Source organism: Haplochromis burtoni, unplaced genomic scaffold (genome assembly GCF_018398535.1).
Source record: "Haplochromis burtoni strain Fernald_Lab_line unplaced genomic scaffold, NCSU_Asbu1 Contig_1, whole genome shotgun sequence".
Taxonomy (NCBI): Eukaryota; Metazoa; Chordata; class Actinopteri; order Cichliformes; family Cichlidae; genus Haplochromis; species Haplochromis burtoni.
The window spans coordinates 268,921-285,030 of record NW_024582362.1 but is presented as its reverse complement, the minus strand read 5'-3'; the positions used below and the strand labels follow the sequence as shown (position 1 = coordinate 285,030).

The window sequence follows — 16,110 nt, the reverse complement described above, 5'->3', positions numbered from 1 at the left end:
AGAAAAGCCCGTCTGGCACCAGCCACCATGCTAAAAATTACTTAAATTATCTTTCCTCCTCATTCTGACGATCAGTTTGAACATCAGCTGGTCGTCTCGACCATGCCTACACGCCTAAACATATTGATTTGCTGCCTTGTGATTGGCTGATTACATATTTGGATTAATGAGCAGTTTCCCTAACAGTGGGTGGCAAGTGCATACATTAATACTGTTTTTACATTTTCTGATAGTAAATAAGTTCAACCCTCTAAAGGAACCTTTTAATATTTAATAGATGGATAATAATAACAAGTCAAAATAATTGCAAATTTATTAATTATTTAAAAAAAATAGAACCAGTCAGCTCAATAAAATGTTCAAGTTTGTTTTAACATAAAGGTGACATCAAAATGGAACAGGAATATTTCCTGTCGGCTGCACTGAATATGAAATAATTTAGTCACTGTGTAAATGGTTTCACAGGGTTACTCAGAAGGTCACTTAAGGCAAAAGTTAGGAAGAAGGTAGAGGAAGTTATGTAAGTGAATGTTTGCAAACCTCCACTAATGTGATTCTGTCAAAATGGCCTAAAAATCTGGACTTTGATCTTAACTTTTACAAGTTGTTGGGCCTCTCCGCTCATTTCTTCTCCTTTGCCGTGAGCCATAGATTACTTTGATGTGTTAATCACTGTTTTTTTATATGCATTTAATTGTTTCTATTCACAACAGTTTATATTTTTACTTGCAAAACTGATTTCCTGCTTAGAACAAAGTAAAACTACATAAATATAGGGGTATTTTAAACAATGGGGGTCATCCAGCTGATTACCAGGAAGGGCATGTTTGGTAAACACAGTCACATTTCATTTGTTAGCTCATAAAAGCACTTAGAAAATAAGTCAGCAAGGATTGTTTAATCGGGGGGAAAAATCAGACAACAGACGATTTTAAGCTTTAAAAACATATGAAAGTGTATTTTTTATGATTAGAAATACTGAATGCAGTGTACACGTGATGTAAAAAGCAGCATGTTGTGGCTGCTGATCCACAGGGCTGCCAAAGAGTTACAAGAAACTCAGTCTCCTAACTTCCAAGAGTAACCAAGGTCAAACCGAACTTTAAAGTAATGATGCAAGAGTTCAGTTTTGTCCTGAATTATAACAATCTCACACCACTTATATCACAGGAAATGGTTTGTTTCCTTATATGCCTTTAAGCTAAAACTATTGTTTTAAAGCTAGCAGCTAGCTTTGTTGTGAAAACCTCCGTTTATATGCTGTTCTCTCAATTTCATGGCAGGAAATAGGTTTGTGATCATAAAAACTGACAACATGACCATTAACTGTTAGACTGAAGATACTGGCAGTGTGTCTCAATTAATTTGAATTAATGTGAAGTGAAGAATAAAAAATCTCTGAGATCTTCAGGAGGCTGTTGGTGACATTTATGGAGGGAAAATAAATTCCGTTTACTGTGACCATGAATGTTATCAGAGAGTGTCTTTAATATTTATTCTTGTTGTACCTTGATGAAATCTTCCTGATGTCCCGTGTCTTTTTTTTCTTTCTTTTTTTTAAGAACCGGACCTAAAGAAGAGGATCAGAGTGCACCTGCTGAACGCTCACGGTCTGGATGAGGCGGGAATCGACGGAGGTGGGATCTTTCGCGAGTTCCTCAATGAGCTCCTCAAATCGGGCTTCAACCCCAACCAGGGCTTCTTCAAGACGACCAACGAGGGCCTGCTGTACCCCAGCCCCGCTGCAGAGATGCTGGTGGGAGACTCGTTCACCAGACACTACTACTTCTTAGGCAGGATCCTCGGAAAGGTGAGCCTCCAAAGTAAAACACTAAGAAATATTAACCTATATAATGGAGGAGTTTGTCAAGAACTTAAATCTGGCACTTGCGTGGGCTTTATTTTCATTAATGAGCAGTTTGCATAATCTGTTGATAGCATTGTTTTTCTGCCCCTTTCCTTGCCTGATGGCACTATTTATTAGAGCCTAATGTTTCTAAATCATCCTTAATGCATGTGGTGGTGATTGTTTATCAAGATGCCTCCTTCAGGGGTGTGCGTTGTTGGGGGGGGGGTGGTATCATCTCAGTCTGGAGAAGAATTACCTCATGACAAGCGGTCGCCTCTCAATTAGATCTTCCATTAGCCGATGATTCCTACCTCTTGTTTGTGTAGTGATCACATTTGGTTGGCACTAAATCAGCAGCTCGTCAGAGGCAGGACATAAATAAGCGTTCAAAGCATGTGGTAATAGCATTTTGATCTCTTTTACAGTCAGGAACATCCAGGTCTCTTCTCTCTTGCTCGGCCCTGGGTGGTCCAGTCCACTTATCAGAGCTCTGAGCCCCCCCCTCCTCTCCTTTCTTCTTCTTCTCTGCATTCTGTGGAAGTGAGACATGATCAATCAGCAGTTACAAGCTCCCCACCCCTACGTCTTGCAACATTGTGCTCCCCAGAGCTAATGGTTCAGGCAATTAGGCGGTGGGAAATTAATTTGAATTTGACTTTCAATTAACCTTACCTTAAGTTCCTCTTTCTCCATAAAAATGGACGTTTGAGTGGCCACTTGAGAGGTGTATTGATATTTGTTTAGTGCCGTTATTGCCTGGATAAAAGGCAACCGTTTATATAGATTGGGATTGCATCACCGCTGCTGCAGTGTGCACAGTGCACGGCGCGGCTCAAAGGACACAGGAGATTAATATTGTTAATTAATGTCCGAGGCGTGCCATTGTTGTGGAGGTGATGTATTACAGGCAGGAGTGGCTTGTCTGGGGGTACTCACTGAAAGTGGATTGAACATCAGAATAGAGGCCGGCCATCATCCTTCTTCCTCACTTGTCCACCCAGCTGACAAGCTGAAAGATTTAAGCCACAAATGGGAAAACATGAAAACAGGTTACTTTGCTGCTGCGGTGGCATCGCTTCAACCTAAAGATTAAAAAGTTGCGTTTAATCTAGATGGGAGCATGCGTTTGTCCAAATATCAAGATTCTCTTCCAGCCTCTTCGGCAGTGGCCTTTTCTCTTTGTGAACTGCTTTGATCCGACCCAAACACCAGCTCTCTGCACAGTCTGCTCTCTGACTGATAGTTCTGCACTGCTGATTGATAGAGATGCGTTTGGAAGGCATTATAATTTTATTGATTTTTAATGTTGTAAATTAAGGAGTTTATTTGGCAGCTAACAGAATGCACCTGCAATGTTGTTGGCATTTATTCCACCTGATGGTGCCGCGATCTGCTTTAATTGCGTTGCCACTGCACTCACTTATATTAAAAGGGCCTGGGCCATAATAATTAATTCTTTCCAGCCCAAGTCATTTTGGCACAATTTCTGGCAATAAACACTCATAAATAAAGTAAATGGCATTGAAAAAAATAAGGCTACAGGTTTTTTCCATATACTTAATGCTGCCTCTTCCCAGCACAAGTGTTATTGATAGGTTTCAAGGGGCCACGCCGCGCATATGGTCTGAAATGAGTCGCGGCCACGAGAGAAATGCTAAGTGGATTATTTTGCATAAAAAATAGACAATGTTTGGAGTTGCACAATTAACCTGTGTTTAGAAAATAGCCGTGATTTATGCTTGCATGTGTGTGTGTGTTTAAGATGCATGCATTATGGAAATCCTCTAGATTTATAATCCATTTAGCTGATGCAGTCAGGGTTTTTAGCGCAATCATTTATAAAGACCTGTATATTTTAATGTCTCCAATGGGCTCTTTTTCGGACTATTCAAGTACATTAGCTTTTCGTTTTATGAGTCACCTGCCCGGCTGTGGTACTTAATGGCATTTAAGGTCAAGGTGAGAATTGGCATTTATAAAGTTTGAGTCCGGTGAAGCAGAAGCGTGTGTGTTTGCGGTAGGTTGTTTTGTGTATTTTCAGATGTGATCAGATAAAGTCTCTATCACTTCGTTCATTGTTAGGAGTTTCAGGCAAATGTGATATTTTATAATTTTTTTTCTTCTTTAATATGTGCTTGCTAGCATTTTGGTTGCTGCTGGAAGCAGGCTCTTAGTTATTTAATGGTGGTGTTTGATGCAATGAAACTAAAAAACAAAAAGGCAGAAAAAATGGCCACTTGAGGTTGCCTCTAAAAGTGAGTAAATCTCTGAAGACGCTGAATAATTTAGGAAGCGACGTATTTGGTTTTCTAAACGGTACAGTGTTCCCGTTCACCTGGACTGTAGTTTGAATATATTTGGCTTGTCTGGTTGGACAAATACAAACTCTAAAGGAGGGCACGATTGATACAGAGAAATACATTTTAATTGGAATCGAATTTAGAATCAACTCCCTGTATTAAAAGTTGCCTTAATGAGATGTTGCTTACTGCTAAACTTGAATGGATTTGGTGCGGTAAAGGTAGATTTTATGCTGAATGCAGAAAATATTATACAAATCAATTTTGAGTTTTTGTCAGAAGGTTTAAACCCTCAATTAAAAAAAACCCAAAACAAAACAGAATTTCGTGGCAAATTATTTCTTGATGCAGGCTTTAAGGGATTAACATCAACATTTTCCCGCAGGCGCTTTATGAAAACATGCTGGTGGAATTGCCCTTTGCGAGTTTCTTCCTATCCAAGCTTCTTGGAACCAGCGCAGATGTGGACATTCACCACCTGGCCTCCCTGGACCCAGAGATGTATCGCAACCTGCTTTTCCTCAAGAGCTACGAGGGTGACGTGGAAGAGCTGGGCCTTAACTTCACCGTGGTCAACAACGATCTGGGAGAAGCTCAGGTGACCGGGGTTGGGGACAGGGTGGGATTTAGTTGGATAAATGATTCACGTGTACTTTTTTTTTTCCATCTCTTTGTATCCTGGTCATGCTTAGCCGTCTGTCCTTCCTCCTGTTTGGTTTCTCTTTGTGGCGTTAATAATTCATTTCCTTCATAATGTACCACTTTTCAGCTCTGAGAGAGATAAAGCACGTCACCGCTGTCACCCTAAGCCCTGCTGCGGTGCAGCGAACACAGCAGCTCTGTTGACCGTTCCACCTGCCTTTCCCCGAGAAATTACCTCACAGCACGCCTGACAGAAGCAGCTAGCTGCTCTTAAGCACGCCCCCTCCAAAGCTCAAGGCTCCGGAGGTGAACAACCACCATCACTCTGAGTCACCTAAGCCCAGACCTGCACTCTGCACGGAGCTCCTGTTTACTCAGGGTCTTAGCGCGTCGTATTAGCTCTTCTCAAACACCTGAAATGGTTGAGTCACGGTACAGCCCTCCTGGTCGCAAACACGACAGGGAAAACAATTTGTGAAAGATTAGGCACACACCCGGGAGCAGTCTGCCCTGCATTTGCCCTCGTGAGATAGCCAAAGCAAGCAAGATAACAATAGTAATTCTCTTACATTAGCACATAATCAGAATCCACTGTGAGTGAGAAAAAGACAGAAAATGATTAACTTTAAGTTAGACCACAAGCAGTGCAAAGGTAGAAGCTGAAAAATAACACAAAAAACCACAAGAAAAACCGCTTACATTATAGTGCGGTCTGGCTGAGTATTGCGGCACTGAACGCCTTTGTGAAGCTTATCGATCAGTTTTTGTTAAGAATGCGTCAGAGGTGCTGATTCATCACCGCTGCAGTTTCAGACAATAGTTTTTATTTTAGTTAAACAAATATCCTGTAAAGTGTTTATCGGTCAGTTTTTGTGACCGTCTGCATACGACCATTGTTAAAAGCGGTGTTCCTGTTTGCCACGTGTTGGAGGTTTATGAGAAAAATAACAAACAGAAAGGGAACTGGTTCCAGCATGACAACCTGATCCAACGTGGCAGCTGAAAGTTGTTCACTGCAAAACGATGATGTTGAGCTCATTTTAGTCGAGCTATCTGTGACAGTGATGCTGAAAATCAGTGCAAGTTCATATTTTTCTTCATCCGGAAGAGTCTGAGCTGATAACTGGCACTTTAGGTAGAAAGACACAGCTGCAAATAACACACTGACTAAAATTAGGAAAATTAATGCAAACCCAGTCCTGCAGTACCTTGAGATGAGATTTAATCCGCCGTGCGGATCGTCCTGATTAAAACTTTTCACATTGCCACGTGGTGCAGTGTTGCAGTATTTGCAGGAAATGCAGCAGCAACAAAGGCAGTGAGTATTTTTTTAAACCCCTGTAATCAATTTAGTGGAGTAAAAGAAAGAGGAAATAAAGTTTCTGAAGTCACGTTTATACATGTGAGTAATTTAATTGTCTAAACACAAGATCTCATATCCCAAGACAGCGTTGGAAAAAGATGAACATTACTTCTTTTTTTTTTTTCTTACTCCTGCCGATGCTATGATGTCATCGCACTGCCAGCTTTATGAACTGAGACGAGCACATCTTATCAAGTGCTAACTGCTCTAAAGCTAATGAAAAGAGAACACTGGGCCAAATTGTATTGGACCAGATGTTCAGTAGTCAGGCTATATTTGGAAACACTGAAGTGCACTTCTCCTCACACTTGCATGGAGAGAGCCTTACCTTTAATCAGAGTGCTGCTGAAACTATTTTAATGACCTTTGTGTTATTGAATTAAATCCTGCACGCTGCAAATAAATACTCGAACGGTCACCTCGCAACTGAAGAACTTTAAAGAGAAAATGAAGAACTGTGAAAGAACCGTGTAAATGCCTCGTGTGCCTTCTGATGCAGGTGGTTGAGCTGAAGCTTGGAGGCAAAGATATTCCTGTGACCACGGCAAACCGAATAGCCTACATCCATCTGGTGGCTGACTACAGGCTCAACAAGCAGATCAGGCCTCATTGCCTGGCCTTCAGACAGGGTCTGGCCAATGTGGTCAACCTGGAGTGGCTGCGCATGTTTGACCAGCAGGAGATTCAGGTATTCTACACGTGACATAAATAACTGAACCTGAAGAAACATAAAATGTGTTAAAGAAGCTAAAAATATGCTTTATACATCTTAAAGGTTCTGATATCTGGGGCTCATGTGCCAATTTGTCTCGACGACCTAAAAAACTTTACAAACTACTCAGGTAGGTACAAAGTGCTTTATTTTCTTGTGTATGTTTTTTCTGCAAATTCTCATTTATAGAACTGAGAAATTTCATTCTAACTTTACACCCTCATCGTCATCTTCAGGCGGGTATTCAGCCACTCATCCCGTCATCCAGATCTTCTGGGAGGTGGTCGAAGGATTCACAGATGACGAAAAGCGCAAGTTGCTGAAGTTTGTCACCAGCTGCTCCAGACCACCGCTGCTGGGCTTCAAGGTGATGTGGACTTTCCCCTCACTCCCCCCCCCTCCCCTTCTTCTCTCTGCACTTGCCTTGCCCACCATTATCCTCTGGTTCTCCATCCTCAACAGAAGGGAGTGTTCCCTCTTTAATAGGCTTGTAATGAAAATGCCCAGACTGATAACAGCTTAGAAAATGATCGTTTTCAAATTAGCTGGCGATAAGACCCGAGTCTTATCACCACGTCCACTGTTGTTTTATAGTTCATGACCTTCCTCTGCAGAAGAAGTCTGTCTGCAGCTTCGCATGCGTGGGCTTGGCTGGAAAAACCTTGGCTGGTCAAATATTGCCGCTCAGAACTTGGTAGCCTCTTGAACTTTTCAACTTTGCGCGACGGGGCAGAAAGCAGCAGTTTTCTGCGAGATTAATATGCAAGGAAACTCCATCCATCTACTTCTGAAGACCGTTTGCTGAATCATTACCGCTAACCTCCTATTTCTGAAATGATTTCCTAATTGGAAGCTGTTTCGCTTTCTCACTGACTTGATTTGTGGGACACTTAAGTAGTTTGAGATAGGAGAAAAAAGGAGAAAGTGTTACTCTGAGCCATTAAACAATTTTTATGTCATACTTTGTCAAACCAGAAGGTGTAATCATGATATGATTGGTTTTAGTACTCCTTGTTATTGTCATCGGTTAAGAAAACTTGATTTTTGCGCTGTGGGGAGCAACACTCTCCTCCTCTCTGTGTTTGAGTGTTGCCTTTACTCCACCATTGATAAATATGACTCCGCTCCTCCCGCCTCCGCTCGTCTCTGGGCTGCAGAAGGCGGTAATTCGTAGGGAAGCGGCCCCTGACCCGGCCCTCAGCTCAAGCCAGCTAAGCTTTAATTAGCTGTCGTGATTCGGCCCAGGATTCATTAGAGGAGAAATAGCTCTGTCAGGAGAAGCCGTTTAAAAAAGATGATGGAAACTCTCCATTTTTCCCCCCCAAAATGATGCCTGCGGTAATGACACTTTCTCAATAAGCAACGATAGTTTAATACGGTAATTGTCAGAAAAATGGGGTCATTATGGCCAAACCCCTAAAGAGCCATTTAATCGGGCAAGTGTGGCCGCTGAGCCATCTATGCTAACTTTAAAAAGCAGGATGAAATCAGGGCGGAGTACCTGGTGCGTTGGCCCGGCCAGTGATGGAAACGGTCCGTGTCACCGCCTGCGGATGAGGTGGCCTCATCGGCGAGAGGCTTGATTTAAAAAAATGCCAGCTAGACAACATGAAATGACCATTCCTCCAGCGTCTCATCCAAGGGTCAAACCGTGGGCTGATTTCCCCACTCGGTACCTTTCAAGCACTAAGATTATTTCCTCAATTTATACTTCCACTGTATTAGCTTAGCACTTAATGTCTCTCTTTTAACATTTATCCCCTTGTGGAAGTTGACAGTTATTGCTTAATCTGAATTGGTTTTGAAATTGGGATCATTACGGACACGTGTTGCTTGTCGCCTCATTTTTTTTTTTTTTTCTTTTTAATTTCCATGGTTCTTAAACACCTCGGGGATGTAGAGATTTCTCTCTATCAGTTTCTAATCGAAGCCCTTCACTCATAAACAGGAGCTTTACCCGGCCTTCTGCATCCACAACGGAGGGACTGACCTGGATCGCCTGCCCACCGCCAGCACCTGCATGAACCTGCTCAAGCTCCCCGAGTTCTGCGACCAGCACCTGATGAGGAACAAGCTGCTGTATGCCATCGAGTCATCCTCCGGGTTCGAGCTGAGCTGAGCTGTGCCTCCAGACATGGACGCCACAGAAGTGGCTTTGGGGTGAAAGACTGAAAATAGACGAGGGAAAGCAAACCATGCACTGACTGATTTTACTGTTTGTGTGTGTGTGTGTGTGTGTGTGTGCGTGCGTGCGTGTGTGCCAAGCCGATGGTGAGGAAATGCTCCCCCACAGACTGAAAGAAGGGTGCTTTTAAATCATTTGAAATGTTGAATCCCTTCTTATTCTTCAGACAGATCAGCAGCTTAGTTAAATTTTGCAGAAGGTATTTTGTGCATACATTTAAAAAACAAAAAACAAATGTGTAACTGAATGGAGAAATGTTTTCACCAAAGATTAAGCGGCATCATGTTGAAACAAAAAAAGGCAATATAACAACAGACTGGGGGGGACAGAGTGGGCAGGACTGTAAAGCCAAGGGCTGCGGAGGCAGGAGGAGCTTTTGTGTACAGCCGTCATAAATTTTCACGTAGAGGTCGGTGAACCTGCAGGTTTTTGTGATTTCTCGAATTGTTATTATTCCTAGTATTAACCGTCGTGTCTGATAACGATACAGTAAGTGTGCACACGCCATCTGAAGAATAGAAATGACTTGTCTTGCTGGATGTTTGGGGAGGGGAGCACTGAAGGTTGGTTTTTTTTTTTTTTTGTGTGAATATGTATATGTTTACAGCTGCTCTTGTATTATTCATCTATTCAGTATTTGTACAGGTTTGTTTTTCCTCTCTCCTTTTCACGTGACGAGTTTCTGTTTTCACACACGTCTGCTTTAAGGTGAACGACCCCCCCCCTCTCCTTCCTCCTGCAAGTTTGCTTTTTAGTGGGGGGAAGCAGCAACTGTGTCATGTTTGATGAGGCTTACAGATGATCAGTGTACCAACAGGCTGAAAAAAAATAAGAGTGTATGGAAACAAATAAACCCACTTTTCTTTTTGATTTTTTCCCTCCATATTTTCTTGTTACTTGTAATTTACAGTAATGACCGAGACATAAAACAGTGCTTTGTGGGAAAATCTCCTCTTGAGTTTTATGGCCTCTGACATATAATTAAAGAAACATCCAGTTAAGAAACACTGAGCAGAACTATTCTGGCCTTGAGATGCATTATCGGGCTGAGCACAAATTAAGATTGTGTGCGTTTGTCATAAATCTACCTGGCCTCTAATGCAGTGCAGCCCCTGAGGAAGATATCCATCCCTATTTGGACCGAGTCCATCTCTCCATCCTCGCTTCTCCGCCAAAGCAGCCAGCTCGCTGCCCCCCTCTTCTCATACGCCGCACATCCTCTGGGCCAGAGAACTCAAAGTGGTAATTGGGTCTTAAAAACCAGACTTGTCATTGAAATGAGGGATTCATCTCAATTACTATGAGATTTATTTAAGACTATTACCAAGTGATGGATTATAACTGACAAAGTTAATGCAGGATGTTGTGAATCATCTTCACTGCGTATGCTACTTGAGCTTGCTCATAGGATTTTTAAGGGCTAATTGAAGCTTTTAGGCTTGTTTATCTTGCAGCGGAGCGAGGAAGCATCAAAAAAAATCACTTGAGGGTGTTTTGAGGGGGTGGGATTGTAGCCTGCTTTCCAAAACAAGATACCAAAGTGAGTGTCCCTGCGAAGCTGGCATGAAAACATGGATTTTAATTAACATGGAAGCAAACCTGAGGTTTAAACTGGCCATTTACTGAGCACTCTGACCAAAAAAACTGGGACATAGCTCCAGGTTGTGGATTAAAAGATCTTAGTTAAGTCTCTGCTGACATATTTCTTGTAGCAGATTGCCACCTGGTGGTCAACCTTTAGTGCTGCATGGAAACTACTTTGAAAACACCTGAAGACCCTCTGGAAGCCTTTCAAGGTCACGAACCAATAACAGAAATATCAAAGCAATGAATTCATTTGTTTTTATGAATATGGCTCTCCTGGCACTGAAGCCTGTGAAGGAAATGTGGGTTCAGTGGCTTTGGCATAGCAGTACATCAGGACAGGGAGTGCCTGTGCTGCCTTTCTGCCTGTCTAGACATGAAGACTGATCAGCCCAAGCTTATGTGAGTTGTGGTTGCCGTTTAAATTAAATCTGATCGATTTTTAAGTCTCATTCTTGTTGTCGCCCTACTTTGTTACCACGTCAAATTCAGCCACAGTGATCACAGAAAGGCGAGAAAATAAAGAGTCTTAAGTGAAGACTTTCAAAGTATGGAAAAGCACTGACCTATGCATGATATCTATTTTTGCTGTGATTCCTCCCGCTCAATGGGTCTAATTAAATCCAGACTGCCCTTAATGCCCAGGATAATTAATAGCTATCTGTCATTTTCATTGGGTCTTCTTTTGCTGGCAAGAGCTCCGGCCAGCTTTTACTGCAAAAACGACCTTCATCTTCCATTTAAAATCAATGCAGGCCTGTAATTTCAGCCTCACTTCGGTTTGAAACTGCAATAACCCGCCCTGCTTTATTTGACTTCTTTGGGTTAGGATGAGTTCACCTCACTGCTTATCAGTTCCTCAGATATGTCTTCTGTGCGTATCCTACATTTCTAAAGTGTGACCCAAGGGGAGATCATCTTTTAAAAAATAATTAAATTAATATTGAAAGCCAGTATTCAAATGTGAGAACTTTACCTTCTTATTTCATAGTTGAAATTTAGTGTTGAAAATAAGCTCAAAATTGAGTCTGAGCCTTTTCTTCTGGTTACATTTGACAGTTTTGATCAAACAGTTTTATAATATCTTATAAACAGTCTTATAATATCGTACAATATAAACTAGGCCCTGGCTCACTAAGCCTTTTTCAGTATATCAAATTCAGCCCAACTCTTACACCTGTGCAGAGGCGTGATACTGAGAATTATTTACAATTAAAAGTCCCACTATCACACTGCTAGTGTAGTGGGTATCCTCTTATAGCAGGGGAAACGGGTGAGCTTACATGGAAACCTGTCCCTCCCCTCTCTATGGTTTTGGATGTTTCTCGTGCGCACGACAGGTGGCGCAAAAAGCCGTTTGTCGGATTCTTTTGCTCCCTGAATGCCGCGTGAAAGCGCTTCTTATGATCCGGCACGTTTCTAGGTTTGTTAGGGGATATGCGAGGCACGTGACAGCCTCGTTTCATCCACTGTGCGCGCGTGAACAGCAAAGTCTGGTGTTGGGTGTCATCGCGGATGTGTGAGCAGGACACCGCAACGACGCTGCTGTCCACGCTCAATGACGTGCTGCTTTCAGGTGTCCCTCGGTGAAACGAGCACCATCAAAATTACCATAAAACGGGAAATAAAAACAAACGACAGACTTTGCAAATTTCAGCGTTTCAATGATTAAAACATTAATATAAAAAAACTAAACTGAATAAAAATAAAATGAGTTTTAATGATAGTTTTAGTTTTTGTCAGATCCCAGATCTAGATCTCCACAACGTCCTCCTCCCCTCACCCCAACCGCTCGTGGCACATGACGACCCTCCCTGCTGCAGGTTTCTTCCTGTTAAAATATTATGGACAATGTTTTCCTTGCCACTGTCGCCAAAACGATTGCTCACAGGGGTTACATGATTGTTGGGGTTTTCTTTGTATTAAGGAAAGTGTTGTTGTGATTTGGCGCCATATAACCAACATTAAATTGAATTGAACTGAACAGAAGAAAGGTATTCATTTCAACCAAGGTATGCAGAAGAGCATCTTTGAATGCACAACATGTCAAGGCTTAAAGCAGATGGCCTTCAGCAGCACCAAGACCACACCGTGGGCTGAAGCTGTCAAGAACAGGACAGTTCACAGCTACAGTTCACACAGGCTCACCAAAAGTGGACGATATATGAAATGAAAAAATGTTGCCTCAAGCTTATGGAGTCTCAGTTTCTGCCGTGACATTCAGATGCTAGGGTCATTTTTGGGGGGTAAAGATAAGAGCGTGGCTCCATCCTGCTTTGTATCAACAATTCAGGCCACTGGTGGCTTAATTGTGCCATTAAGTTATTTTATTACATGTTAGTTTTGAAATATTTTTGTTATTTATGTACAGTATAAAATGTTAAATTTAATGGAATCTGGTCAAATAATTATTTGATTAGTGTGCATTTAGTTAATACCAGCGCATCTCCATTAATGATTGATTATTTGAATAAATAAACCTTTAATTATATATCTTTTAGTTGCATTCATGTTTATTGAGGTTGAAAACTTGAGGGGGACATGTCCTTGGGACAGTTTGGGCCGCTTAGTAGCAATTGAGCGTCTTTTAAACTCCACAGCCTGCCTGGTACTGCTGATGACCATGTTTATCCTTTCATGACTGCAGTGTACCCATCTTCTTAATGGTTTCCAGCAGAATAACGAACCACGTCACAAAGCTCAAATCATCTCAAACTGGTTTCTTAAAGAAAACAGTAAGTTGACTGTACTCAAATTACCTCCACAGTTTAGATTGCAATCCAGCAGAGCGCCTGTGGCACATGGGCTAACGAGAGATTCTCTTGAGGAATGTGCAGCGAATAATTCTGCAGCAACTGTTGATGCTATCATGTTGACATAGACCAAAAACTCTGAGGAATGTTTTCAGCACCTTGTTGAATCTGAGGCACAAACAATCATGTGTTGACAGCGAGTCAAGTGCTTGTGTTGTATTATCTCATCTGAACTTTCTAAATCTCAGTCTGTCAAATATTATCTATATTGCAACTGATCTAAAAGAAAACCAACAGTGACAGTGATGAAAACTACACTGAAATTAAACGTTTTAAACAGTAAATGTTAATATTTTATTTTCTGTTCTTTAACATTGTCCTACATTTTATTTATTTATTTATTGTTTACTGCACTAAATCTCATATTAGCCCTGTGATAGACTGGTGTCCTGGTATAGACTTCAGCCACCCTGTGACTTTGAATTAGATGGGTGCTCAAAAAAATGGATATATAGATGTAGTTTTATATGAATTACACAGAGTTTTATATGAGAATGTGCATTTATCTGGGTGGTAGGAACTGGTCTGGAACATTCACAGTTTCAGACCAGGTAGATTGTTGACGTATGCTATCAGAGGGTCCCATGTTGTGTGGAATTTGCTGATGGATCAGTTGAGAGTACATCTGATTTTTTCCAGCTTGCCATTTTGCATAACATCCCTTATCCAGTGGTGGTGTGATGGAGCAGTAGTAGACTTCCGTTTAAATAAAATCAGGCGTCTTGCTAATAATGACGAAAAGGCAATGACCCTCTGTAAACGGGCAGGGGGAGCAGCAGTCATTATACCAGAAAAATTGAGACCAAGGGGTAAGGCAAGATGTTATAGGCTTAGGCTTTAGAGATGACTTCAAAAAAGGATAACCAGAAGGGAGCAATTGTCAGACAGGACCAGAACATATAAAGGGAAGTAGCGGGAGTCTGTTTACATCTATCACACAATGGCTCTACGTTTGGAAATATTTTTGCTAGTTTAGCTTTTGAGAAATGTAACCTGTGTAACACTTTGAATTGTATTAAGGAATGTCTTGAACATATAGAAGACGAATGGACCCTGTTAAGAGCCATATCCCACTCTTCATAGAAAATGCTTGTTTTGCAGGAACTGAGCTAACAGGTGGCCGTGACCGATATCAGGCACCAGTTATTGTGTCTACAGCTGCCTCCACACATTCTTTTATACTGATATGTCTGCAGATTTCTAAGTAATTATTCAGTTGGTTAAAAAAACTATAGATTCTAGTGATCCCAAATAAAAATCTAACCTAACAAAACCTTTTAGTAAATATCCTCTCACTTGTCAATGGCAGTCATCAAGGGCAGTTTCGACTGATTACCCTCATTCAGCAGGCAAAATGGCTATAACAATGCAGAAATTGTTTTCCCCCTACTCATTTATAAATAGTTCAGGTTATCCCGTTGATATTAATAATATTTGTCACTGAGAAACAAAGTTAAGTGTAAACTGAAGGTCACTTTTACCCCTCTATGTGGACCTGTGCTTACATAGTGATTGTCTACCTTATTTGAGCACTCCAATTGCCGTCTTACTAAAAACCTCATTCACACATTTGTTCAAGCACCTTTTGCTTGAGTTGCCTCCCACACTTACAAGGGAGGCAACTCGGGATTCACTGTCTTGCTCAATGACACTTCGACATGCAGACAAGGATTGAAATACCAATCAGTAATTAACATTGGTAATAGCTGTAATTAAAATAGTTTATCACATTGACTGTTCTTCCTCTCTTTAAGACAATTTGATGCTTTACTTTGTGCTTATGAAATTTATAAACGTAAAATACAGAAAACTGTTCTTTTTTTAAAAAAAAAAAGAAAAAGAAAAAAAAACAACCCCAAAAAACAACAACAATAAAGTGCAAAACAGAGAAGTTATAATGCTATGAAAGCCACTTTGAAACCTACCTGTTTGTGGAAATGAGACAAATAAAAAACAGCCTATTTCAGCTTTTAGGTTTCAAAGTTTTAGTTTAATTTTGACAAAGGGCTGGGAGGAAGAAAACAGATGTATCCATGCACTACATTCACTATTTTCATCCACAGGTTTTTTTTTTTAATTCAGCAAAACTAATACCATAAGGTACAGATGATAGATTTCACATTTTTGGTAATGAAATATTTAAACATTATTTGTTTGTTGTTTTAAATTCACAATCTGGAAGCTTATTTCTGCCAGTGGAAAAAAAAACCCTGAATTAAACAAAACAAACAACTACTTTTTTGCCATATATAATTTAGAATTTGGGTTATTATCTCAAACATTTTAAGCATCTAGTTAAGCATCTCAAAATTCTGACTTACTAAATCAAAGTTTTTGGAGAAAATAACTAAAAATTGAGAAAATAACTAAAATTATTCAATCAAAATTTTAATTTAGTTCTTTCTGTCAGTCAGGAAATATTTTTTTCAGTGGCGGAAACATAACACATTACAAAGTTTTACATTAACTGATAAACAAAATTTAAAATGCAATCTATTTAACACTGATCTAGTTTAGTCTGGGGCAATCGTGGCTCAAGAGTTGGGCGTTCGCCTTGTAATCGGAAGGTTAGCTGGTCAGAAGGCCCGGTGGTGCCAGTGTTCGGCAGCCTCGCCTCTGTCAAGGTACCCCAGGGTGGCTGTGGCTACAATGTAGCTTGCTA

General features: G+C 40.9%; 1 protein-coding gene across 1 annotated transcript in view; it reads left to right on the top strand.

Annotated features, from left to right (window-relative positions):
* ube3c (ubiquitin protein ligase E3C) overlaps positions 1 to 11,087 on the top strand; it is a 29,252-nt gene extending 18,165 nt beyond the window's left edge. Inside the window, exons 19-24 of the mRNA XM_005912382.2 lie at positions 1,563 to 1,810; positions 4,535 to 4,747; positions 6,654 to 6,842; positions 6,930 to 6,996; positions 7,103 to 7,233; positions 8,815 to 11,087. Coding sequence (XP_005912444.1) covers positions 1,563 to 1,810; positions 4,535 to 4,747; positions 6,654 to 6,842; positions 6,930 to 6,996; positions 7,103 to 7,233; positions 8,815 to 8,985 — 1,019 coding nt within the window. The 3' untranslated portion in view covers positions 8,986 to 11,087. The remainder of the gene's footprint in view (positions 1 to 1,562; positions 1,811 to 4,534; positions 4,748 to 6,653; positions 6,843 to 6,929; positions 6,997 to 7,102; positions 7,234 to 8,814) is intronic.
* The last annotated feature ends 5,023 nt before the right edge of the window (positions 11,088 to 16,110 follow it).